Source organism: Aythya ferina, assembly GCF_964211825.1.
Source record: "Aythya ferina genome assembly, chromosome: 5".
Classification (NCBI taxonomy): domain Eukaryota; kingdom Metazoa; phylum Chordata; class Aves; order Anseriformes; family Anatidae; genus Aythya; species Aythya ferina.
The window spans coordinates 46620123-46644111 of record NC_140301.1 but is presented as its reverse complement, the minus strand read 5'-3'; the positions used below and the strand labels follow the sequence as shown (position 1 = coordinate 46644111).

At 44.7% G+C, this 23989-nt stretch overlaps 1 protein-coding gene across 2 annotated transcripts; it reads right to left on the bottom strand.

Annotated features, from left to right (window-relative positions):
- Window positions 1–506: 506 nt before the first annotated feature.
- Window positions 507–23794, bottom strand: LOC311438391 (isovaleryl-CoA dehydrogenase, mitochondrial-like). Of its 2 annotated transcripts, XM_084522718.1 has the most exons (18): window positions 23417–23794; window positions 22344–22476; window positions 21625–21681; window positions 21299–21398; window positions 19277–19391; window positions 18913–18974; window positions 18720–18794; window positions 15189–15278; window positions 13214–13265; window positions 10261–10430; window positions 8093–8186; window positions 7478–7614; window positions 6293–6389; window positions 3758–3851; window positions 2469–2550; window positions 2096–2200; window positions 1413–1485; window positions 507–1302 (listed from the first exon to the last, which is right to left on the bottom strand). In XM_084522718.1, the coding sequence occupies exons 2-18, from the start codon at window positions 22466–22468 to the stop codon at window positions 1169–1171; spliced, it is 1662 nt and encodes a 553-aa protein (XP_084378844.1). In that variant the 5' UTR covers window positions 22469–22476; window positions 23417–23794; the 3' UTR covers window positions 507–1168. The 2 variants fall into 2 exon arrangements, with proteins under 2 accessions (XP_084378844.1, XP_084378845.1); XM_084522719.1 differs by lacking the exons at window positions 18720–18794; window positions 18913–18974; window positions 19277–19391; ... (2 more) ...; window positions 22344–22476; window positions 23417–23794 and adding an exon at window positions 17128–17283.
- Window positions 23795–23989: the final 195 nt, after the last annotated feature.

The following is a 23989-nucleotide window of genomic DNA, read 5'->3' as shown; positions in this document are numbered from 1 at the left end:
CTAGTACAGATAGATGTCAATTACAACCAAATATTACAAAAAGCTTTAAGTTCTTTCTGTTAAGCTCCTGGGAGTTTGGCTATATGGCAACTGTTTCATTCATTCTTCTGTCATATTTACACCATCCAGTTTTTCCATGTGATTCATTCTTTAAGGCTGGCAGCATACTGTGCCGTTTTCTTTATTAAGGCTAGATAAACTTCAATGCACTGTATATAATGTGCTCTGAAGACACCCACAAATACTGCTGTGCTCACTGACTTCTTTAGCCAACCAACAGCGGAGTGTGAACGCATGCTTTTGCCGAAAAAATAATCTTCAGAGAAAAAAAAAAAAAAGGAAAAAGAAAAAACAAACAAAACCAAATAACCCCAACCTAAAAAGTCAGCCTCCTCCTGCCTGCTTCATTCATGGATGTCACAATACAGGTCTGACATTTTAACTGTTCCCAGAATGATGGATAGTGACACATCTGAATGAATAACTCAGCAGGAGGCAGTCAATCAGAGAAGCAAAGACTTTGGGCTGCACTGAAATATCTTGAGAAGCAGCAGGAATAGGAAAGGAAGTATGCAAAGAAACAGATGTGGTATTTTAACATGATTTTAAGAATCATCACCTAACACACTGGTTGTGCAGCTATGATGCTCAAGCATTCATGATAACGCCAACCACATCACGGAGGTGGCTGAGTTCCCCAGAACAGAAGTTATCAATCCCACTGCAAGGTCACAACAGGAAATTTCCCTTTCCAGTGGTAGCATGCTAAATGCTAGCTATTTAATGGCACTCGATTTTAAAAAGAGAACTAAATTGTTCCCCCGTCCCTTTTTTGGATTGAGTTTGTGCTCAGCAGTGGCCACCTCTTGTTCCAGGTGTACTGCTCAACAGCCTGCTTTGATGGCAGCACTTCTCCTTGATGAACCTCAGCTCTGCAACACTGAGAATCAGGCTGATCACGAGAAGAAAAATATATTTTTTTCCTTCCCTGATACAGACTGATTCATTCCGCCCAAGCCCAGTCCGGCAGCATCTGTTCACAAAGCAGGTGGGAAAGAGTCCACAAGTGACGATCCCAGAATCACAGGAAGAAAAGAGTTGTGTGTTGCTGTATCTACTGGCAAAGGCCTCAGAGTGATCAGGGTGCTGCCTTTTTCCCTGGCAGACGTTACTTGAAAGCTGCGTTGAAGGCCCTGCCAATGATAAGCCTGCGCACTTCACTGGTGCCTGCCCCTATCTCGTAGAGCTTGGCGTCACGCAGGAAGCGCCCCATCGGGTAGTCGTTGATGTAACCATTCCCACCTACAAGCAAAAAGATGTTACGAGTCACTTCTCTCTCATTTCAGGGGGTGAGGGTGGGATAGGTGAGAGCACACTTAAAGCCACAAACCCTGCCAGTGACTGCAGCTTACCGAGGCACTGAATCCCATCCAGAGCCACCTGGGTAGCGCACTCTGCTGAGTAGAGGATCACTCCGGCACAGTCCTGCAAGGAGAGATAGAAACCACAACAGAGTCAGGAAAGATGCCACCTGCCCTTCTCCAACCTTTTCACTAATTAACATATCTAACGAGCCCAAGCCACCTCACAAAGGCACGGGATTCACCCCCCAGAAAGCAAGGACCTGGGGCAGTCTTTGTCACGGCAGAGCATTTGTGTCAGGCCACGTGAAGACAAGAAAACAAGTGCAGCAGGGGAGCTGGTCCTTCACAAACACATTGTGCCCACAGGAGACCAATGTGATTTGATTTGGGATGCAGGGCTTCGCTCTGTCAGATGTTCAGTCCTCTCCTTCAATAGGCATGCACTGACAGTGCTGGTGTGTAGAGGCGATAACACCTCGGGATGACTGCTGTAGCCCCGTACAACAGGCAGGATATTGTGTTTGGGCTTCCAATAAACACCTACTGATCCTGCTAAATCTGTTCCCTTGTAGGACTATGGTTTCTTTTTCTCCAGAGGGAAAAACAGCACTTGGAGAGCTGCGAGCACATCATTTTTAGCTCCCATACAAAACATCCACCCTGCTCACGTTGTGGGACCGAAGGAAAGGGAATTCCCCCAGCAGACACAGCCCACCCCGGAGTGAGCTCACCTTTGCGTTGATGTGGCCGTGGTCACAGGCCTTGGCCACGTTGTAGACGTACTGCCGGCACGCCATCAGCCGCGTGTACATATCGGCCATTTTGCCCTGCATGAGCTGCACGTCACAGAAGATGAGATCCATTTTACAGCTGTTAAAACTTCACGTTTTAATACCCAAGGGAGTAAGGGGGGGTGGGAGCGGCCTCAGGTAAACAGGCTCAGAGATCCTTTCACCTCCAAACCACATCCTTACTTCCCAACCCCAGTACAAACCCTTAACTACCTCCCCATGAAAAGCCCTCCCATAAATGGGCTCCCCATCTTCTCTTTAAGAAAAAAAAAAAAAAAAGAGACAAAAACTTCTAACTCCTCTTCTGTCTCACCTGGAACTGTCCAATTTTCTGTCCAAATGCTTCTCTTACATGTAGGTATGGAATTGCATGGTCAAGAACAGCTTGCATGATCCTAGATAGGAGAAGGAAGACAACAGAACAATCAACAGAAAAATAATATTGCAATCTTGCAAGCTCAGTCTAAGGCAAAAAGGTTCTTCTACCTAAAAAAAAAAAACAAACAAACAAAAAAAACCTGCTGTCTCCCTTAAAGCTCCACTCAAACAATGCTATAAAATCTAAGAGGCCACAGTTTCTCTTCACAGTGTTCTTCATGTTGCTCATTTGGGACATCCTGGGGCAAGGTCTCACCTCCTTAATTCAGGAAAATGAGATGGGGTGTTGAAGAGTTTTCTTACAGCTGTAGCTAGGACAGCTTGTGCTGCCTTACGTCTCCAGAGAAGACCAACAAAAGGAGCATTAGCTGGTGACATAAAAAGTGTAGACAAGAATAAGAATGGTGAAAAACCCTCTTCCTGCTTTGCGGAAGATAATCTGTCCACATGAGAGTTAGCACAGAGAGACCACTTGGGAGGAGACAAAGGGGCTGTGCGATGAAAAATAGGTTGTTAGGAACCTTACGGACTGAGTAAGTGAATAACAAACCTTTTATCCAGTCCAAAGATCCTTCTATGTGGCAGTCTGGATAGTGCTTTTAAGTTTTAAAGAATCAGTAACACAAATGCAGAGCTGGCTATTCCCAGCTCTCAGGGACTGAAGCAGACTTCCCACTCCTGGTAACATTTATGTCAAGACCAACATTTTCAAAACCATGCTCTGGATGATCAATCCAGAGAACCACCTCACCTGCACAACACCAAAGGGCAGGGATTCCCAAACTTTCCTTCTTGCATTGCTTCTTTTATCCCTTAGCCCTCAACACGTTTCACCTAGATGCTTTCAAATGGAGAAAAGCCTCCATGAAGAATGGAGAGGTGAGGAGAGCTAACAGAAAAGATGGAGCACACACAGAGCAAAAGAAGAGCTCCCTGCAGCTGCCTAGGAGTGCCGAGCTGAGCACCCTCCAGCAGGAGCCCATTAGAGCAGTTATAACACAGCTAACGAGTTCCCAGAAGCTACAGATCTCTCTGCTCCTGCTTCCCTTGTACGGCTCCAACCAAGCCACCTCCTCCAGTCACACTTTCCTCTTCTCTCCAAAGCTGCCCCAGTATCTCAGTATCCTACAGAGAGGTGCGATCCCACCCAGAGATCCCACTGGGCCAGGGGGTTGTGAACCATCTTTCCAGCCTTATAATCTATGAAAGACGACAAACCCTTACCCCAGCGGCCCACCAGACAGCACAAGTCTCTCCAGGTCCAGCCCACTCATCAACACGTAGACTCCCTTGCTCAGTGCCCCCAAGACATTTTCAGCTGCAATCAAAAGAAAATGATGGGTAAGCTTTTACTCGTGCACAACTTTCTTTCCAGCTTGAGATGCAAACATTCAGGGCGAGCTAGACAGGCTGAGTTTCAATGGATACACTACCTGACACTGAAACATCTTTTCAATCCAAACAAAGCCAAAAAGGAAAAGCAGTAGATGGTTATAAAGTGTATCTGAGCTGAGACCTTCCAGCTTAGCATTTATATCAACGTGAATAGGAGACAATCACCTCAAGGACAAACTGGGAGCCCTCTTCACCATCCCATTAGTTTGTATCTAACCCAAACTGACAGTGACCAAAAGGTGTTACCACACTCAGCAGACATTGGATGGTATTGGAAATGAATGCAAATTCTCATCTGATATACTCAGGTCACCTCACTGGTCATTCCTAATACAGGAATCAAAACTTGCATGGGCAAGCAACCAAAGCTCACCACTTAGCACGTGTTGGGGTTATACATCAGCCTTCTTATCACCCCTTCTGTGAGGGGAACAGAGCAGAACATTGTGTTTGTTACAAATACACATTTTCAAAGATGAGTATTATTTCTGTGAAAATGGAACAGAAAAAAAAAAACATATTTGATAATGGGCTGAGAAAAAGACTGAAAGCCCTGTCATTGTGGGACAACTTAAAGCATGCACTGGTGTTAACAATATAAACAGAAGCAGGAACAAAAGGCTCATCTCAGTATGGCTGTATTCCTGCAGTCAGGAGAGAACTTACAGCCTACCAACTCTGCTTTGCAGATGGACAGAGATTATTCACTTAGCATGCCCCGTAGAAGAACTGACACATGCTTCAGGCTTTGATCACAAGAGATCTGAGAGGTGCAATATGCAATGAGAAAATGTGGCAGGACTTGTGGACATGTGCAGCTAATCTCCTGAAGCAAATAATCTCTTTCAGGGGCAGAAGCTCAAGGACTGCATTGTCTTCTGCTGCTTGTTGAGGAGTGTGCTGGTGTACTGCATGGAAAAGTCCAGCTTCTACAGGACCAGGATCATGAGTTTAAAAAATGAAAAATGATGCTTGGCTCTTGGAGAAAAAGCTCAGCATCTGCTCCCGCCCACACCTCCAGAAACAAAGAAAAATACTAATAGCAAACATCACTTTGAAGAACAGAACATAAATGCTGGAATCACTAATTATAAAGTGACGTAACTGTTCAGAAGTAATGACATCTAATAGCTTGAAAACAAACAAAAAGAACCAAATAGCCTGAATATTTTCCTGTACGTCCTGGGAAAAGGGATGGATAGGTTGCTGAAGAATATGTGTTGACTGCACAAGGAGGGGGTGGGCTTGCTGGCTGCATGTCACAGCAATGAAAGTTGACGCTCTGAACCAACTTTTATGAAAGCAACATGACCAAATGAATCCACTAAGTATGAGAAAAAACACTCACTGTAGCATGGCTGACAACGAACCCCTGTATTTTAAAGCTGGTGGAATTGCAGTGCTAGAGGAAGACATTTTGATGTGAGACATGCAACAGCATGAAACAGACATGAAACATGAGACATGAAACAGCAAAATGCTTCAGCTGCCAATGCAGAAAATCAGAAGCAGCATTAATGGCCATAGTGCAAAGTGTGTTAACTTCCAATGTGCAGCGATGTGCTTCCCCGAGCTATCAGAAAATGGAATCTTGTTACCATGAGAACATGCTGTTCTGTGCAGATGATTACCCAGAAGATGATCTGAAGACTCGGGTACTGGACTTTCTGATTTCAGAGTGGAGGGATTCAGTCAAGTCAGAAACGTCAGATTTCAGCTGAAACCCTTCCACATGCTGCAAAGCAGCTGTTTTGTGTATGGGGAGCAGCGGAGATGCTTGCTCTGCAGACATGCTGTTGGGAGTTTCTGGAGTTCAGATAAGGGATCTCCTCTACTTGCTGTAGAGTGGCTGTGAACTTTCTGTCAACAAAAATAGCCACTACAGTTGCCCCTGCTGTATTAACAGTGGAAAGGACATTTATTTTCAGGCCCTGACACCACAAGAATTCAGAAATGTTATAAACAAACCGGAAGGCTGGCAGGTAGCCTTCAGTCATTTTTGGGGAAAGGAAACTTCAATGCAAATAAGTTCTCCTATGTACTATTTGGGGAGCTCTAATGGAAACAATCAGAAGTTTCTCTGAAAGCCTCATCTAGGCTTTGTAAAAGCAGTGGTTAAGAGTTAGGTCCCTGAGGGAGAAACAAAAGTGATCTAACACGGGATGTGCTTGTTCATTGGAATCCATCAGACTGCACCTTCCCAATTTCACCAGCTCTTAGGAGGTTGCCAAAGAGCAGATAACCATCTACAAAGCCCTCTAGGTCACAGTCTGAACGTGCATGTAATTGGTGATCCAATTTATCTAAGCAAGAAGAGAGGGAACCACCCCGCATGCATACTGCCATGATTTGAAGCCAGCTTACCGGGGACCTTACAATCCTCAAAGATCAATTCACAGGTGTTAGACCCTCTCATTCCCAGCTTATCAAGCTTCTGCGCTGTGCTGAAACCTGGGGTTCCCTGCAAAAAAGCCAAGACATTAAAACTGAGTCTCATATCTCTCAATTCTGAAAGACTAAAAAATCACTACAGATGTGTGAAATTTCCCTGACCACATGAGTACGTGTGGAGCACCAGAAGGGAGTCAAGGAAGCACCCACTGTGGGGACAAAACCAGGCACAAGTACAAGCAGGAAGCAAATAATCCGAGAAATGTGGACATGTGGCAAACTGAGTGGATCCACTTTTCAAATGGAGTGGATTAATTTTCTGTTGCACATAAATATTAAACAAATAGAGATTTGGCCAGCTGCCAACACAAGCACTTCTCTACAGCAAGGACTGCAAGTGCTGACAGTGCCTGAACTATTCTAGTCTCTCAGTCCAGTAAGGCCATCAGAAGGTTTACTGATCTGAGATCTATTTCCAGTACCATTTGTTTTATTACAGCTTCCTATCTTCCTTGTGGAGATGAAAATGTGTCTAGCATAGCCCCAATTAACTAAAAGGGAAGAAAGACCCCAAAAGATCCCCACTTCCCAAGGGGTCCCTATCAAAAGTCCTGTTTCTGATCACTTTTACTTGCATGTTTGGGTCACTGCAGGAATCCAAAAGGGCAGTGAAAGAAGGAGGGGGAAAAATTAATAAAGTTATTTCAATGTATTGACATTAAAAAATGCAGGGATAGATCACAGGACAGACAGTAGGACAGATTTACAGGGTCTCCGTAACTCCTGACAATTTTGGGCAACAAGCAAAAGTCCATTTTTATTAGGATCTTGACTGTTCTCTCCACATTTCTAGCCCAAAAGGCTGGCTATGGGCTTGTATGCCAAAATCCAGGAGCTCCCAGCTGGCAGTGCAACCCGCCGTATCACTGGGGCAGAGGCCTAACTTCATGAGTTTATAAAATTCAGGCAGGAGTTAACGTCTCTTTGAGGAAGGGGGTGATGGTTGTGGAAAGAAAACTAGTTGGTTTCTAAACAAGCCCTTTAGGCTGAAGTAGGCAGCTTTAAAAAAAAAAAAAAAAAAAAAAAGATAAATAAATAAATAAATAATAAACACTAGAATAAAATTGTGAGAGTTACTAAACAGTAATGTAAACCTACCTTCTCCACAATGAATGCAGTTATACCTTGGGAGGCTGGTACAGCATTAAGGTTTGTTTTAGCATAAACGATGAGAACATCTGCATCAGGCCCGTTGGTAATCCAAAATTTGTTCCCATTCAAAATGAAGTAGTCCCCTGGAAGTACAGAGGTGCAGTCTGTCAGCTCACAACAGACAGAGCAACACCGACATCCTCACCCCATTTGTTTCAAAACTGGCTTTCAAGGATCCCCACAAACAACACGCACAAATCTTTCTCGATCTCAAGAAAATTCATTCCCTTCATTTCTGGAGTCCAAAGTCAGTTTAATGAATCCCTGACAAACGAAGGCTTCTAGCAATAGGTCCATTATACCACCATATTCCACCACCACAATCAGAAGTCCACTTTTGGACATGCAACCACCCATTCCATGTCTTCACTACCTTGCTTTATCACTTTCAGTATGTTTGCTTTATCCCAGATTATTCTGGGAGGTTGTACAAGACCACTAACATTGCTTGGCAAATCCAAGGCTAAGCACCATTTCTGAATGGTGTTAGGGAGGTTAGTTTAAGTTTACAGGAGACATTTATGCTGGCTACCCACCCAGGAAGCACCAGACAGGTTTTACCTTTCTTATCTGCTTTCAGCTTCATGGACACAACATCAGATCCAGCATTAGGCTCGCTCATCGCTAGGGCTCCAACGTGCTCCCCACTGATTAGCTGGAAGAGACAAATACGAAAAAACGAAGCGGAATAGTAGCATTGTTTCTATTCCTTCTTTAAGGTGCCTTCCACTTTTTTTTCTGTATCTCCATCCTAGCTATTCCATGCAAGAGCTGCCAAAAAGAAACTGCTCCTGGTGGAGTCCTCACAGGGAGCTCCCCTGTGCTGCTGTGCTGAGGGAACAGCACCAAAGCACAGCGGGAGGAGGAGGACGGCTCAACTCACATCTGAGTGAGTGCTTTATACACAGAGCTGCAGGCAGCTATCTCCAGGAAGGTGCCAAAAGAACCATGCAGGCAGCCGTGTGCCTTTCACAAGCTCCTTGCTCCACGCTTCACAACTGCCCTTTTAGATAAACAAGAGTTGTTGAACACAAGAGGCCAGTAAGGGCTGTGAAAAGAGATTGGGAAGTTCTTTGCAGCATTCCCATAGCCCTGTCTCCCCACACTCCTACTAAAATAGCAGGTGGACACACTGCTTCTGTGCCTGCTCATGCCAGGCTTGGGCATAGCTGCTGCTTCCCCTTTCCTGTTCCTTCATCCTGAGCTTTTCTCCTTGATTCTCCCCCCATGCACTTTCATCCATTCTCTCCTTTTGATCTCCCTTCTTTTTAACAAAAAAAAAGTTCCATGCTTAAAAGCTACGTTGAAAGAATCCCATACATTAGTGCATTTCACCAGCAGTCAGTGATACGCTCAATGCTAATTAAATAAGTACCACTAAGTACTTCAGCATGAACCAAGGCGAGTTGGAACTAGGGTCAGCACATCTCATGCTGAAAGCCGGCGAATGATGGCATTAAAACACCCCTGAGCAGCAACGAGGACAGCTTGGGGTTACCTATTGCCAAGCTGCACAAGAATGCTTTGAGGAAGCAACACTGTGCCTTGCACATGGTTTAAGTCAAGTTTCTTGCGGTGATAATTTCAGTAGCTGGGATTCAGTTACATTTCTCCACATGTATAAACAGATAAATCCGTTTACCAGGCAGGTTACAAACATCAGAGCTTTACGTGATGAAGATACTCGCAGTTAATTAGCACAGGCAGCAAACCAAGCACTGGGGTAGTAAAAACTGCAGAATATAAAATATAAAAGGAGCAAGAAGCACAGAAGTCTCCAAGCACTTTAGAAAGTTTGAAAAATATAATCCAGTGCCACTCCACAGCCTCCTTTGGTGACAAAGGTCTGCAAAGGCTGTCTGCCTGTCCCAGCTCCCCATAACTCAGGTACTGCCCCATCCTCATTGCCTGCAGGCACGGGATCCGACACAGGCTGGGGTACAAAGACTACACAAATTCTGAGTTCCACAAGATGCTCTTTCAATGCAAATTAAGGAATCAAAATTATCAAGTTAGGGAAAGGCAAGTTTGGTTAATATAGTATTTCCTAAACGCTGGAGCACTGAAACCAGCTGGTGCTTAAAACGCTGAACACAATGAAAGAAAGCTCATCCTTGCATGCATCTGTACCATGCACTGCTCTGGTACTTTAGGAGTGCTGCAGAGCAGCTACTTTCAGCTCTTGCTAACTGTACATCCCTCCTTGCATCTACACACTTTAAAGGGGACGGTTGTTTGTCAAAGGAAAGGCACAGAAAGGCACGAAATTCCAAGGAAAGTAAAATATTAAAAATAATTTTTAAAAACTGCTGTTTTTTGTGTGTTACAATTTTTTTTTTGGCTTTATTCTGTTGCTGCCTACTTGAAACAAGTAGACCCTCTGTGCAAGAAGGGTATGCTTTTTCATTAAAAAAATTATTAATTCCATAAGCATGTGGATACAGTCGCAACTCTGACTCTTCACCCCTGTATCTACAAACAGGAGCCCAATAGAAGAAGCCAGGCACACAAACATGCTCTCAGAAAACATGGATAGTGACAGACCAGATCAGCAACAGCAAAAATATTAAATCTAGTGCACTCTGTTGTATTTTATTGTCCCAAACCTCGTAATGCAGCAAAATCTATTGTATTCCCTAACACTTTAAAGCATGGAACCTGCTCCCACTCTTGTCCCCAAAACCACCACCCAAACCAGGATGCTTTCCAGTCCACATCCTGCCTTATACCTTGGGCAAGTACTTCTCCTTCTGGGCTTCGTTGCCGTTCCGCACAAGCTGGTTGATACAAAGGTTGGAGTGGGCTCCATAGCTAAGCCCCACAGCTGCTGATGCACGAGAAATTTCCTCCATCACCAGCACGTGGTCCAGGTACCCCAAAGCAGATCCACCGTACTTCACTGAGAAGAAAAATCCTACGTTAACCACCACGGGACACAGCACATGTGCACAAGACCCCTGGGCTGGGCTGGGCTGTCTTGAGTGAGATCTGAGACAAGAATGCTGCTGGTTTTGGCTGGGTTTTATTTCATTTGTTTTTTTTCTTTTTTTTTTCTCTGAGCTGGGCACCTCTGGCTTTCCCCATCCTCTCAGAATTTGAGTTTTATCTTAAAAGTACAGCGACATTACTTCTTCAGCACAATCGATAATGATTTGTGTTTGTGAAGCATATTTCATAAATATTACATGGATAAGGATATACCTAAAACATGCTACCAACACTTGCACAACAAGGAATCTTTCTTGGCAACTATCCCTAAGTGCAACGTTAATACAATATAATATAATGATTTAATGAGGATTAAATCATAAGATGCCAACCTGCATTATGAGAGGGGAAAAGGAGCAAAGTTTGCAAAGTCTAACTATGTTTGTATTAACGAAAACCTTTAAATAAAAAAGGAACCCTCAAACTGGTCTAAGATCTGGGGTATTAGGGACTTCTAATGCCCACAAACACGCAGGAGAACAGCACTTTGAGGGATGATGGGTCTGGAATGAGAATGATCCTAAAATGTAACTGTTGTAATTCAAGAGCAGCAAGAATGTGGATTTCAGAGATCAAGTTGTAACAGCAAGTCCAGCTGGGCACCCTGAGGTGAGTCTTAAACCAGTGGCTGATACGATTAAAGACACAGGGTGAGACAAGGAGGGAGAAGGCAACAAAACAAAACAAAAGGTGGCTGAGAAATGCATGATGGCCTTGAGCGTTGACAGCCTACATAAATACATCTACTTACACACACATTTGTATACACACAGTTTCATCCAAAAGTAAAAGCTGAGCAGGCAAGAAGCAAGTGATCATACTGATAAGGGAAGAACTAAAAGAGGAGGACATAAACCACCACAAACTAGCCAGGGAAATAACCTGCAAGCACCACCTAGTCATCAACATGAGTGCTGTAAGCAAGCAGCAGCAACAGTAAGAGCAAGATATGTTTGCACGTGCAGTGACCAAAGAGATGAGCAAGAGCATAACCTGGGCTGAAAGAGAGCCACTGCCCCAAATCCGAATTAATACAGCAGTCACTACCATTAGGGGCAGCTTTTCTCCCACGTCACCCATTCTGACAGCTGTCTTTATCTGCAGGGCTCTTTATCCTCCGAAACCATCTCTCCACCCTGAATCAGGGTTTGGGTTTTCACTCTCAATATCCTGAAAGATGGGTTTAACCACTTCTCACGTGTGCCAAAACAAAAGATCTGCTATACTGCCTGCTGGGTTGGATGCTATCGCCTCAATACAGGAAAGGCAACTGCCTGCTGTAAGCAGTACAGGTGCATAACAACTTTGTACTGCAAGAGGTACAAGAAAATATTCCTATCACAACTATTTATATAATACAAGCTGCATTGATCTAGGCTGATGGTGCCCTTTCAAAATCACTCTCTACATATGATGTGCCTGTATGATTACTCCAAAGTATTTGCATTTCTTCTTTTTTTTTTTTTTCTATAAAATAAATACAACAAAGCAACACAGTATACTAAGTTTTAAAAATAAAGTAAAAAGCATTTCTTCAAAATGTTTCCTTAAAAGACTTGACCCATTGGTACTGAAGCACACCATTTAATTGACCATGCACTCTCATAAGATTTCACATTATCTTCACATCCCCAGGTCCAGCCTCCACCTCCTACAGCAAAACCAATGCCAATAAAGAAACTGCACATAGCAATACAATCAAAAATTGCACGTTTGGGCATAGCAAGGTTTTAGAGGTAAATCTTTCAGGAAATCAAAAAAGACAGGACTCATGAGGGGATAGCTTATTTATAGTGTGGGAAACTGCTGTAAGCCTCAGGCACAACATCAAAGAAGAAAGAAGGTAAGAGTGAGAAAAAACAGGAGCAGCAGTAAATTGGGAAGAGTAAAGAGAAAGAAAGCAGAAATAGAGACTCTTTCAAGCAGACTTGGTGCCACGGAAAGAAATGCAGAGGCATTATTTCAACGCATTGCTATTCAGCTTGCTTCTGCAGAAGCCTTTGCACACACACATCTAGAAACACAGACTTTACGATGGGGAAATAAAGGCCCCATTGGCTGCTTTTCTCCACTAAGGGCTTCTCCTCATTACACTGCGTTAGCGCATTCAGCATGACCACGGCAGGCTCAGTAATCTGTAACATTAATCAAAACACTTTTCAACTAACCTGGACAAGGCTGAATAAGATTTACCCGATTTTTTTTTTTTTTTCCCTGACGGGTTGGATGCTGTCAGCCCTCCATTAGCTATCACAGCTTTTCACGGCATTGTTTAATGCCCTGTAACTTCTTCTATTAGAGATGGATGCTTGCTCTAGGATACTTTTATCTGTAGCTCTCAGGCTTCAAAACTTGAAGCAAACGCTTCATATGGGAGAAGCACAAACACATTCAAGTTGTATGTGTTTATTTTGTGTGTATATCTGGAGAAAACATTTCTGAAAAGTACTGGTAAGTTGCAAAAGCCATTTCGTAATTGTCCAGAAGTCTCCTGAATCAAGCTCCTTTTTCCTTGGTAAAGAACAACAGAAGTGTCCAAAGAGTTTTAAAAACCATGAAAACAGCAGCTTCTGGACAAAAACAGATGTCACATCACAGATAAGGATGTTATGAGCTGGAAAGGGTGAGTTTAAGTCGTCTCTCTTTTGTGTGAGGAATCACCCAGCAGATGGTCGGAGGCAGGAAAACACTTACCAGGAGCTGTGATCCCCAGAACTCCCAATTCCCCGAGTTTCTTCCAAAACTCCTACAAATACACAACAAAAGCAATCAGTCCAGACATGTGGTCAGGGCAGCAGGGTGAGAAGCCTTCCCAGGTAGCTCACTGGACACGCTGATTTACCCTGTTTGTGTGAAACCTCAGAGATCATCACATCAGTACCATTCCTCCTGCAGCAGCAGCTCCATGCTTCCAACCAAGAACCCACACAGGCTTAAGGACTCCAGTTATGCAGGGAGGGAACTCACAAGCCTAAATTTAATTTGGGAAGGACAGGTCCTAAGATTTTAACACATCACCTAAATTCGTAAACTGGGTAAATTAAACGTCCAATTACCTTAAAAAATTCTAGGCTCTCGTATGCTGTTTCTGGCTAAAGGTAATTTAGGATGTCATGTCTTAAATTTATGCTTGCTTTTTACCTCATACAACCTTGTCACGCTGCTTTGGCAACACTGTGTAGGTCTATTAGCCTGTGATTGCCACAGCTAGAATAAGTTATCCGTGACTGAAGGCCTGGAAAGTACTGAGAAGAGCTGCAATCACTGAACAATTTAAGACTAGGGTAAAACCAGAAACTGGTGAGTAAACCCAAGGAAACCTCCTTGTGAGAGCTTATATTAAAAAAAAAAGGAAGCGTTACAGCTGGGTCAGGAAAAGCAACTGCTGAGGTAGGCAAAGGTATTAGAAAAGTTATAAAAAATCGCGATTTCTGGTGAACACTCTGGACTTGTGAAGCCAAGAGAGCTGAATCCACAATGGCCACTCTATACACAAGCCTCTAGGCTTCTGAGCCTCCTGGGAGACCTGCGGCATGTGGGGACTGGATAAGGCTTCTTAGTCGTGTGCAGCTGGACACACACCCTACAAAGTCCATCTGCTAGAGGGCAGCCTGTCCTTGACTGCCAGCTCCTCCCTTCGCCCCGACTTACTGCCCTGCAACAGCAGCATGCAATTAACCTCTGCTCTGCAGCCACACGGCTCGAGGCACGGAGCCGCTGCCTGGCTCGAGACAAACACATCAGCTGTGCAGGGCACATGGCATTACAGAGGAAGAGAAAAGCCATGGCACAGTGCAGTAGCAAGGGACACCACCATCGAAGGTCACACGTGCTAGGTGAGTCATCTCTGGTGTTGCTTCAATCTGCGGGCTTTCCTCTGTTATGGGATGGCCACACAGGTGATTGCTTCTCACATGGACTCGGTGGCCAGTGATTACAGTTACCTGTGAATAGTCTCCAGAGACTTTAAAAAGTATTATTCAATAGCACTGGATGACATCTGGTACGCCAGACTAAATCTATATAGCTAACTTCAAAGCCACGCGCATAGCCCTGAAAATATCTGCATCAGAGCTGTAGGAAATCCTAGCAGATGTTCTGAACGTTTTAAGTCTTGTGGAGCTTATGAAAACCAACAGCGAGGTCTCTCATTTTTATCAATCAAACCTTCCTATTTCAGAGAATCTGTTGGTTTTATTAGGAAGAAAACTTTCAGCTCAACAGTCAAACCATTCTACATTCCTGCATTTGCACACAGCATTTCCAAAGCAAATTTGAGAGGAAGCTCAGATATCCGGGCTGTCCACAACAAGAGTCCTAGCTAGGAGAGTACAACACACATATTAGAGGAGGAGTCTTTGAACAGGGCCAGGCAGAAACACTACGATGAGAATCCAAACAAGACCATTATCAATCCATCTCTTTTCTTTTTTTTTTTTTTTTTTGACACTAGTTCAGTCTTTCCCCAAGTTGTTAAAAACTAACAAAAGAAGAAACAAGAAAGCAAAGGTGGGTTTTTTTTTGTTTGTTTCTTTTTCTCTGTAGCTTACAAGTTTGAAGAGTTGATGCGTATCTTCCTGTGGTGTGGACTGGAATTCCTGGTTTGAGCCTACACACAGATCAAAGTACAGACTGCCATCTATTTCACAGGCACGCATGAAATACTTACCCGCATGCCTTTGAATTCATTCTCCTGGTCAATTTGTTGGGCCTTCGGAGCCAAATGCTCTTGACAGAACTTTGTCATGGTCTGCCTAAGCTGGGAAAAGAGGTGAGGAGAAACGCATACGTTACACCCCATTAATATATTGTCATCTTCTTCTCTAGGATACTTCCAATGCTCCCCTGACAGGCGATCCAATGATCTCAAACCCAAAAGCACAAGATCATAAGGAAATCAGTATTTCAGGTTATTAGCTGAAAGAGAATATGAAACTCTCTTTAGCCTTTTTTGCAAGAGGTCTTAAGAGAAGTCCTCAATCGAGAATATAAGTTCCTCTTGACAGTTAACTTAATCTTACCCCAGCATGAGAGTGTGCTGGGGAACTATTTCCTGCCTGCACTGGGGTTTCAGGTGATGTTTGGGTCAGGAAACTTTAAGAACTGGTGAACAGAGCTCATGATTCATTACCCCCATCGAGTACCTGCCTATGGCTTCATTTAATTAAATGTAGATGAACTCAAAGTTCTTCTAAATGTTAAGATCCAATGCATTCTGCAGAAGTCTGTACGCACTCAAAAGAAGCTTATACAATACCTTAAAGTGTTTTTAATGTGAACACTAAAAAAAATTGTCTAGATGGTACAGTAGAGCTTAAAAATTCTATTTTTCCCTCTTGGTTCTTTATTCCCACAAATTAATGCTGGTGAAGGAACATTCAGAGACTGAAACCCTCTGCTCTTTAACCAAAACCTGGAGAAGCAGCAAATACAGCAAAGCAAAATATGCCTGAGCTGCTCTGCCTTTCTCTCGTTTCAGATCAAAAAGATATGTTAGTTTCCATGGCTACCCAGACACTGGATTCCAGTACCACCAAACAAGTTTATTCCTCTGTTGATAGGCTTTTCTCTTTTATTTTTTTTTCCTCCTTTTTTAAGTATTAAAGCTTCCATTGTAACAAAACTGAGAGCAGTAAACTTGAGAATAAAGCTTGAAAATAATAGCTTAAAATTGTTAATCATTAGAGACTGGGGGAGGATGGAGGTGGACTCTGACAGGCATCCCAGACACACTAAACCAGCTTATAACAGTTACAAGTGCTCTTAATTTACAGATTAACATTACTAAAGATCTGTTTCTGATCTTTTATTAACTTTTCCACAAGAGACACACAAGTTACGAGATTATTTTCTCCCTTTTATGCTTGTTAAATTTAGAAGCACACAGAAACATCAAGTTAATTCAAGCTGGTGAGCTTATAAATCACAAACACAAACCAGGCAAAGAAAACAGCAGAAGTACTCCACTTCCCAAGTAAGAAAATAAGTACGAACAAGTTTTTTGTACACCTGTACACTTGCACTGTCATAATTACGCAGCAAGTGTGGCAATAGCTGCAAATCCGAGACCGAGGCCAAGTTTCATTGGCAGGAGCCTGTGAAGACGCTGCCTATCATTCCATTCCCTGGGGCAATCGGGAATAAATACTATGACGGCTGGAAGCAGGCAAGGCATCAAACACGAGACACCACAAAGCTCAGAAGTACCACCCTAAAGCTTTAGGTCCCTTGGTGACCACGAGAACAACACAGCAGAGCCATAACCCTTCGCAGCCCCCTCCCGCCCTGCGCTGCGCACCAGGGCCCGGCCACCCGCTGTGCCCCGCGGGCAGGGCGCACACGTGGCGGCGGCGCGCCATGGGAGCGCCCCGGGGATAGGTCAGCTCCCCGCGGCCGCAGCCAATCAGCAGCCGCCGAGGCCGACACACCCCCGCGGGAAGGCGCGCCACGGGGCCGGGGCCGGGGCCGGGGCCGGGGCCGGGGCCGGGGCCGGGGCCGGGGCCGGGGCCGGGGCCGGGGCCGGGGCCGGGGCCGGGGCCGGGGCCGGGGCCGGGGCCGGGGCCGGGGCCGGGGCCGGGGCCGGGGCCGGGGCCGGGGCCCGCCCGTACCTGCCGCTGCTCGTCGCTCAGCCCGTTGACGGCGTCGTCCACCGCCAGCCCGGCGCAGCCCCGCCGCGGCCACCCCAGCGCTCGGCGCCGCCCCGCGCCGCCCGCTGTCACCGCCGCTCTCCGCAGCGCCGCCGCCGCCATCGCTACCCCCCCGCCGGCACCGGTGCGCAAGCGTGGCCCGGCCCCGGGGAGAGGCCCGGCCCGCCCAGCAGCCGGCCCCGCCGCTCGGCTGTGGGCGAGGGGTGGCAGAGGTCACGGGGAGTAACGGTGCAGTGCTGCCCCGGCATTAACGAGAAGGAACTCGGAGACTGTGCACCTGTATCTCCTTCTGAAAGCTTTAATCGAAAACACTTTATTAACACTTAAAAAATAACTCAGAAAGATTCCAGGATAAGCCCCACTGGAAAGACAGGAGCTCTGAGCACTTCACCAGTGCTGCTGCCTGGTTCCCACACTGCAGGTGCTGTTCCGCCAGGGATTGCTCAGGAGCCTGCCCAGCTCACTGTTTTGGACCTGACACAGGGACCAGGCTTGAGGGTAGAGACCACTGAACTAGAAGTAAAACAAGGAAAGGCAGCGCAGTCCATTCTTCTGCCTCACGCAGCCAGGAGCTTCTCCAGCTCAGTGAGTATTGCTGAACATTCCTGCATTTCTGCTTGGAAGGAAGAATGCTTTTCCAGGGACTGCTGCCTTGTTTCTTCTGCCAGTTTCCACTTAGCCGTTGCCATCTGTATGGAAAAGTCAGCGTACATCTCACTAACATGACAGTGCAGAATAGCAGAACTCAACTTCCAAAACAGCTGCAACTAAAACAGGGGGAAAAAAATCTCCAGACAGTTTTGAAGTCTTTATCAGTCTCACCTGCTAAGCTAAGGTTAGCCTACCTTGACTGGGACATCTTTCACTTTTTCATCTTTTCAGAACTCCTTGAGAAAAATGGTAACTTAACCATAACCAAAAGTTTAGCCTTATGTAATAGCAATTTCAATAAGCAGCTCAAGCTTCTTACCAAGAATTGCAGAGCTATAATTTAATGACTATTTTGGTCAGTACATAGACAAATTATATTATTGAAGCTGCTTGTGCTTGCATACTTCTTAGCTCCCTGAGGTCAACAGTCTGCAAGACTTCAGATTAGGTCAAGTTTTCTCAGCATTCTTCCAGTGGTGCTTGCAACCACCTGCAACAGTCTTGAAAAGCCTCTTGAGAAGAGCTGCTCTAAGCAGCGACAGCTCCATTTCCAGCATTGGCAACCATCTTTACACAGGAACTGATCGAGCCTCATCTGAAAGCTATCAGTCTTTAGCATTGCTTCCATCCTCTATCTTGTTCCAAGTTGAATTGTGTATCATTGAACTACAAGTGACTTTGATAAGAACTACCGTTGCCCCTCCCAGACTTTGCTCTAAGCCCTCTATTTGTAAGAGGAGTAAGACATACTGTTCCCTTAGTGCACTTAGGGAAGATTAGTAAGGCTGCAGGCATTTGCTATCGAGAGACCACAGCAGCATGAGGTGGAAAACAAGCTTTAAAATTTCTCACAGCACCAGACGCTCACTACCTGTCTGACTCTGAAACAAAGTCAGCCTTACCTGAAGTGCTTCCTTTTCTTTTTCAGCTGCTTCATTAAATACCCTCAGTTCTGCCAAGAGCTTCTCAGTCAACAGCTGAAGAACCAAAGGAAAATGGTTTAATATAATGCGAACGAACATCTCAGCCGCTGTTTTTACACACAAAGTTCTCACCAAAGTCCATTTAACTCACTGCCACTTCAAAAATTCTTACCGTTGTCTGCTTCTGGCATTCCCTTGTCTTTTCTTCCTCCTCCACAATGTTGCTGCCTGTAACTGATTTATGAGATACATCTGTACATTAGATGTTCATTGATAACTTTGCTTGTAGGAACTAACAGCTTCTCAAAATATCTTTCTACAGCACGAAGTAAATTGCTTTCAAAATTTATCCAGGACAGGGCTGCCTGAAGGAAGTGTCTATTTCTCTTACACTAGAAAAAAAAATCCCCCCCAGTATTTCCCTGGGAAAGTAGGAGCCAAATGTTTTACGAATACTAGCAAATACAAAGGAAAAAGAAAAAGGAAAAGTGTTCTGAAGAACTACCAGAACAGTATGTAAAATGCATAGCCCTTACCAGGATCAATGTTTCTGCTTTCTAAAATGACCATGCACGTCTCCTGAAACTTCTTGAGCTTCTCGACTTCTTGTACCAGGCCTTCATTCTTCTCCTTTAATTCCTTTATAGTGCTCTGTCATTAACACAGGTTTAAGTGAATCAAGTTGCCAGGGGGAATTTTTTCACATTAATTGGTAATGCTCAGTGCAATGTTAATGGCTTAACAGGTGCACCTCTAGTACCGAGAATTACATCCTACCCTTCCATCTCTACCACTGCAGAGAAACAGACCCTTACTCCTGCTACTTGACAAGATTTATCACTTGCACATGTCATAGCAATGGCTCAAAAAAAAAAAAAAATCAACAAAAAAAACTAGAGATAAATTCCTTTTAGGCAGTTCTAGCATATATTTTCTTGTGCTCTATACAAATATTTCAAGAATTTTATGCATAGAAGAGCAGCTAACTCCAGGAAGAAAGGGGCATCTTAGAATCTGTAGGCCACAGCATTATTCCCTGCATAATTCAGATATTACCAGGCAATCAGATAAGCTGATCAACCTCACGAGTTGAATGTAATTCTCCAGGAGAATCAATAAGCATGTGGATTAGGGTGATCCCGCTGATAGTGCCAGAAGCTTTTTTGAACATCCCATAGGAGGTCTCAAAGGCTCTTAAAGAAATTAAGCTGTGAGATAAAAGGAAAGATCATCTCACAGATTAGTAACCAGTCAAGAACTAGGAAATAAAGCAAGCTTGTACAACCGAAGGCTACAAGTAGGGCCTCTTGCACACGAGAGAAGCTGCACTGTGTTCTGAAGTGATCACCGAGAGGTGATGAATAATGGGGTACCAGTTCTGAATCTAACCTCGAATCAAGAAAGTAAAATCTTTGGTGAATTTCACAGAATCACTGGGGTGGGAATGGACCTCTGGAAGCCATCTGGTCCAACCCCTGCTCAAGCAGGGAGTTCGGACGGAAGCTCCCATGTTTGAGTTTCTGCCCACTACCTCTTGTCCTGTCACTGGGCACCACTGAAAAGAGCCTGGCACCGTCTTCTTTACAGCCTCCCTTCACATATACATTGATAAGATTCCCCATAAGCCTTCTCTTATCTATGCTGAGCTGTCCCAGCTCTCAGTGTCTCCTCACAGGAGAGATGCTCCAGCCTGTTCAACGTTTTAGTGGCCCTTCATTGGGCTCCCCCCAATATGTTTTTGTCTTTCTGTACTCGGAACACAGAACCAGATACAGTGCTCCAGGTGTGGCCTCCTCACCAGTGATGAGCAGATGGGAAAAATTGCAGAAGCCTATCCAGATATTAAAAGACTACACAATAATATGATACAATAGTACACGAGGAAACAAGGCTACATACACTGATCTCTCAGTTGCATACACGGAAGTGAACGAGGTCACTCCCTCAAGCATTTAGAGTACAACAGTAACCAGAACTCAAATGTTCTTAGTTACTAAAACGTGACCATACACACCCCCACATCTCCAATGCCATGTGCTGTGCCACACCATACTTATGACTGGTTAACAGAACTAGGAAGGACTGAGCAAGTGAGACAAGGATGATCAAACAAACAAAATAGCTTATCTACTGTAACAATATATTAAGATGAAAAAGAATTCATAGATCTCAAATGCTCAGTGTCAAGTACTGAATGATTATGTACTGCTTCTCTTCATGTAGCTAGGAAGAATCCGGTAATAGTGAGGTTCTTTTATTAGAATTTTGTGCAAGTATATCACTGAACTGGAAACATTCTCCTGCAATGAGTTCAAGATGGAACTGAGTTCTGGTGGCTGTTAACAGCGATCTGGATGCATTATCTAGCCAAATACATTTGCACCACTGATAATTACCAAATATCTTTGGTGTTGTTGGCAAAAAGAACCCATCTCACTCAAATTCTAGTGGCTTCCAATGGAGACTGGAAAATGAGTAAGCCAGTCCTTTGTTCTAGCCCTGTAGGGGAGCAGAATATACGAGCTACTCAATGATTTCTACCCCATTTCCATCCTTACCTGTGCTCCTGTTAGTCTGGTGTGTAACTGCTGCTTGGCTGTTTCTAGCAGCTGATTCTTGGCCTTCAGCTCTGCTTCTAGTTTGTGTCTGCTCAGAGGCCTATAGAGTCAAACATCAAAGACTTCAGTGCACAAAGATCAATATCAGACACCTTCTTTTACTTACACAAACATTTTCTTCTATGAAGGATTTGCTCTTATTCCTGACCAAGAGATTTCATCAGCAAATTTGGCAACAAAGCTGCATATGGTTAGAGCTCATCATAACTCTCTGAGAAGGAACATTACTGCACAAGGACAACTAAGAACAATGTGAAGAAACATACCCTCTTGTAGCAGTCTTCTTCAAAAGTGGTTCCGCTTTCTTGGCAGATTTAGGAATCCTTAAAAGATATACAGAATACAATTATCACTGAATACTTACAGATTACTAAAGCTTTTAATGTGACAAGATCTGAATATCCCTCTGTACTTAGCACTGCTGAGTCTGCACCTTGAGTACTGGGGTCAGTTTAGGGTCATATAAGAGATTGAGTTGCTAGATGTGTTCAGAGAAGGGCAGCAAAGCTGGCAAAAGGATTAGAAAACAATACAAATAAGGAGCATCTGAGGAAACTAGAGCTGTTTAGCCTGGAGGAAAAGTTGAGTAAAGACCTCATCACTCTCTACAACTAGTTGAAAGGAGGGTGCAGCAAGAAGGATGTCAGTCTCTATTCTCAGGTGAAAAGTGATAGACAGGACACAAGGAAACAGTCTCAAGTTGCACCGGGGAAGTTTTGGTTGGATATTAGGAAGAGTTTCTATGTGGAAAAAGTGTGTAGGCATTGGAATGGGCTTCCCAGAGAGGTGGTGGTGTCACCAGCCCTGGAGGCATTTAGGAGGTGTGTAGATGTGGCACTTAGGAATGCAGTTTAGTGGTGTACTTGGGAATGTTGGCTAGTTGGACTTAAGAGTCTTTTCAAGGCTAAATGGTTCCGTGAAATGCTACACTGTCTTTAGGACATTTGTCGAGTAATAAATCCATCTACACTTCTCTTTCATTTACCCTTGATTAGTAGCTTTGAAGACACCATCTGCTGGAATACTGGAAGTAAAGTTAAAATTAGGATCTTCGTTGAACTCTGGATCTAGTGTTTTACCAACACATTGTTTCTTCGAAGAAAAAGCCATCTGCGTTTCTGCAAGAAAAAGACAACAATGAAAACACTATGGTCTACAAAAGATCACCAGAATATGCAGTACTAGTGGATCATAAGCCTTCAGTTTGAGGAGATCACAGTTATATCTGACTAGAGTAGATAATTTAAGGTAGCAACAGCTAAGGGCAATCTTCAAATTCCTCCCAGCATAGAGGGTTCAGAATAAGCTGTAAGTATACCCTGGTAAACAGTCTCAGAACAGTTATCAGGTTAGCACTAATGAAATGAAGTTTGAAAATGGTAACACAGGCACAATAATAAAGGGAATCTCAACACCAAGTAGTCAGCAAGCCACAGCGTTCCAAGCAAAGTTGTTCAGTACTTGAAGTAAAACACACACAGCCCACTTAAAAGTTCTCAGAACTTTTCATTTCTCTTCATTAAGCGTAGACACACTCCTTAAAATACCTAGAGAGAATTAACTTTCTCTGTAAAGTTTATTTTAAACCACAGCTATTTGAGTATATAAAGCCTTGTTAACACAGTGGATTTTTGAAGTGTTTTTTTTTGTTTGTTTGTATATGTGTGTGTGTTTTTTTTTTTGTTTTTTTTTTTTGCAAGTTAAGTCTCTTCAAGCGATGTGGGACAGTTTGTGTTGGAAGGGACCTTAAAGATCATCTAATTCCAACCCCCTGCCAAGGCAGGGTCACCACCCACAGACCAGGTTGCCCAGAGCCCCATCCAGCCTGGCCTTGAACACCTCCAGGGCACCCACCGCCTCTCTGGGCAGCCCTCTAGGGACCAGCTCCCCACATTTTACCTTTTAAAGCCGGGTTCCTCACACAGCAGCAAACCGATAAAAGCAAAACAGGACCAGACCACCCACAAAAACTCCATTGAACGAAACCCACGCCTGCACCACAGACTCCCTCCCAGGCCTCCCTTCAGCACCCTGGGCTCTCCCGGGGCCTGGACTCACCCGTAGGGCTCCGTTTCGGCTCCGGTTCCGCTCCGCTCCCACACGAGCCGCCCTCTCCCTCAGCGGCCGTTTGAACCGGAGCGGGCGCCCAACGGTCGGGCGGTGCCGCGCATGCGCAGAAGCGCCCCGCGCATGGCAGCGGGGAAGGGCTCTCCCCTGAGGGGAGGCGCCGTGCAAATGGCGGCAGCCCTGAGGGGGCGGGCAGGGCTCTACCTGCCGTCCGCTGCCTCCCACCGCCGGGTGGCCGCTCGGGGAGGGGAGCCCTGGAGGTGTTGGAGACCCTCAGGGGGAATTTCGCTCGCTGCTGAGCCTTGGCTGTGCCTCCTGTGCTTGAGGTGGCTCAAACCGCCCCGAGTGGGCTGTGTGCAGTGGTTAAATGTCTAATTTTTTTTCGCTATGGAAACAGGGTTTTCAAAATGGGGGGGAAGCCCCTGCAAATGGTAACGGGAGGAGGTTTTCGTGCAGAGAGGATTTCTGTCGGTGTTGCCCCGCAGCCAGGGAGCAGCTGTGGTTGCTAAAACACTGCTCCGAACACCCAGTACTTGAGAGCTATGGCATGGAAATCTGCGACTG

Bases quoted from the DNA above. Each gene is read 5' to 3' on its own strand.
- LOC311438391 (XM_084522718.1), bottom strand. From the start codon at position 22,468: ATGGCTTTTTCTTCGAAGAAACAATGTGTTGGTAAAACACTAGATCCA. The intron at 13,266-15,188 runs GTAAGTATTTCA...GTGTATTTGTAG, and splicing joins ATGAATTCAAAGGCATGCGG to GAGTTTTGGAAGAAACTCGG. The intron at 1,303-1,412 runs GTAAGCTGCAGT...TTTTGCTTGTAG, and splicing joins GGATGGGATTCAGTGCCTCG to GTGGGAATGGTTACATCAAC.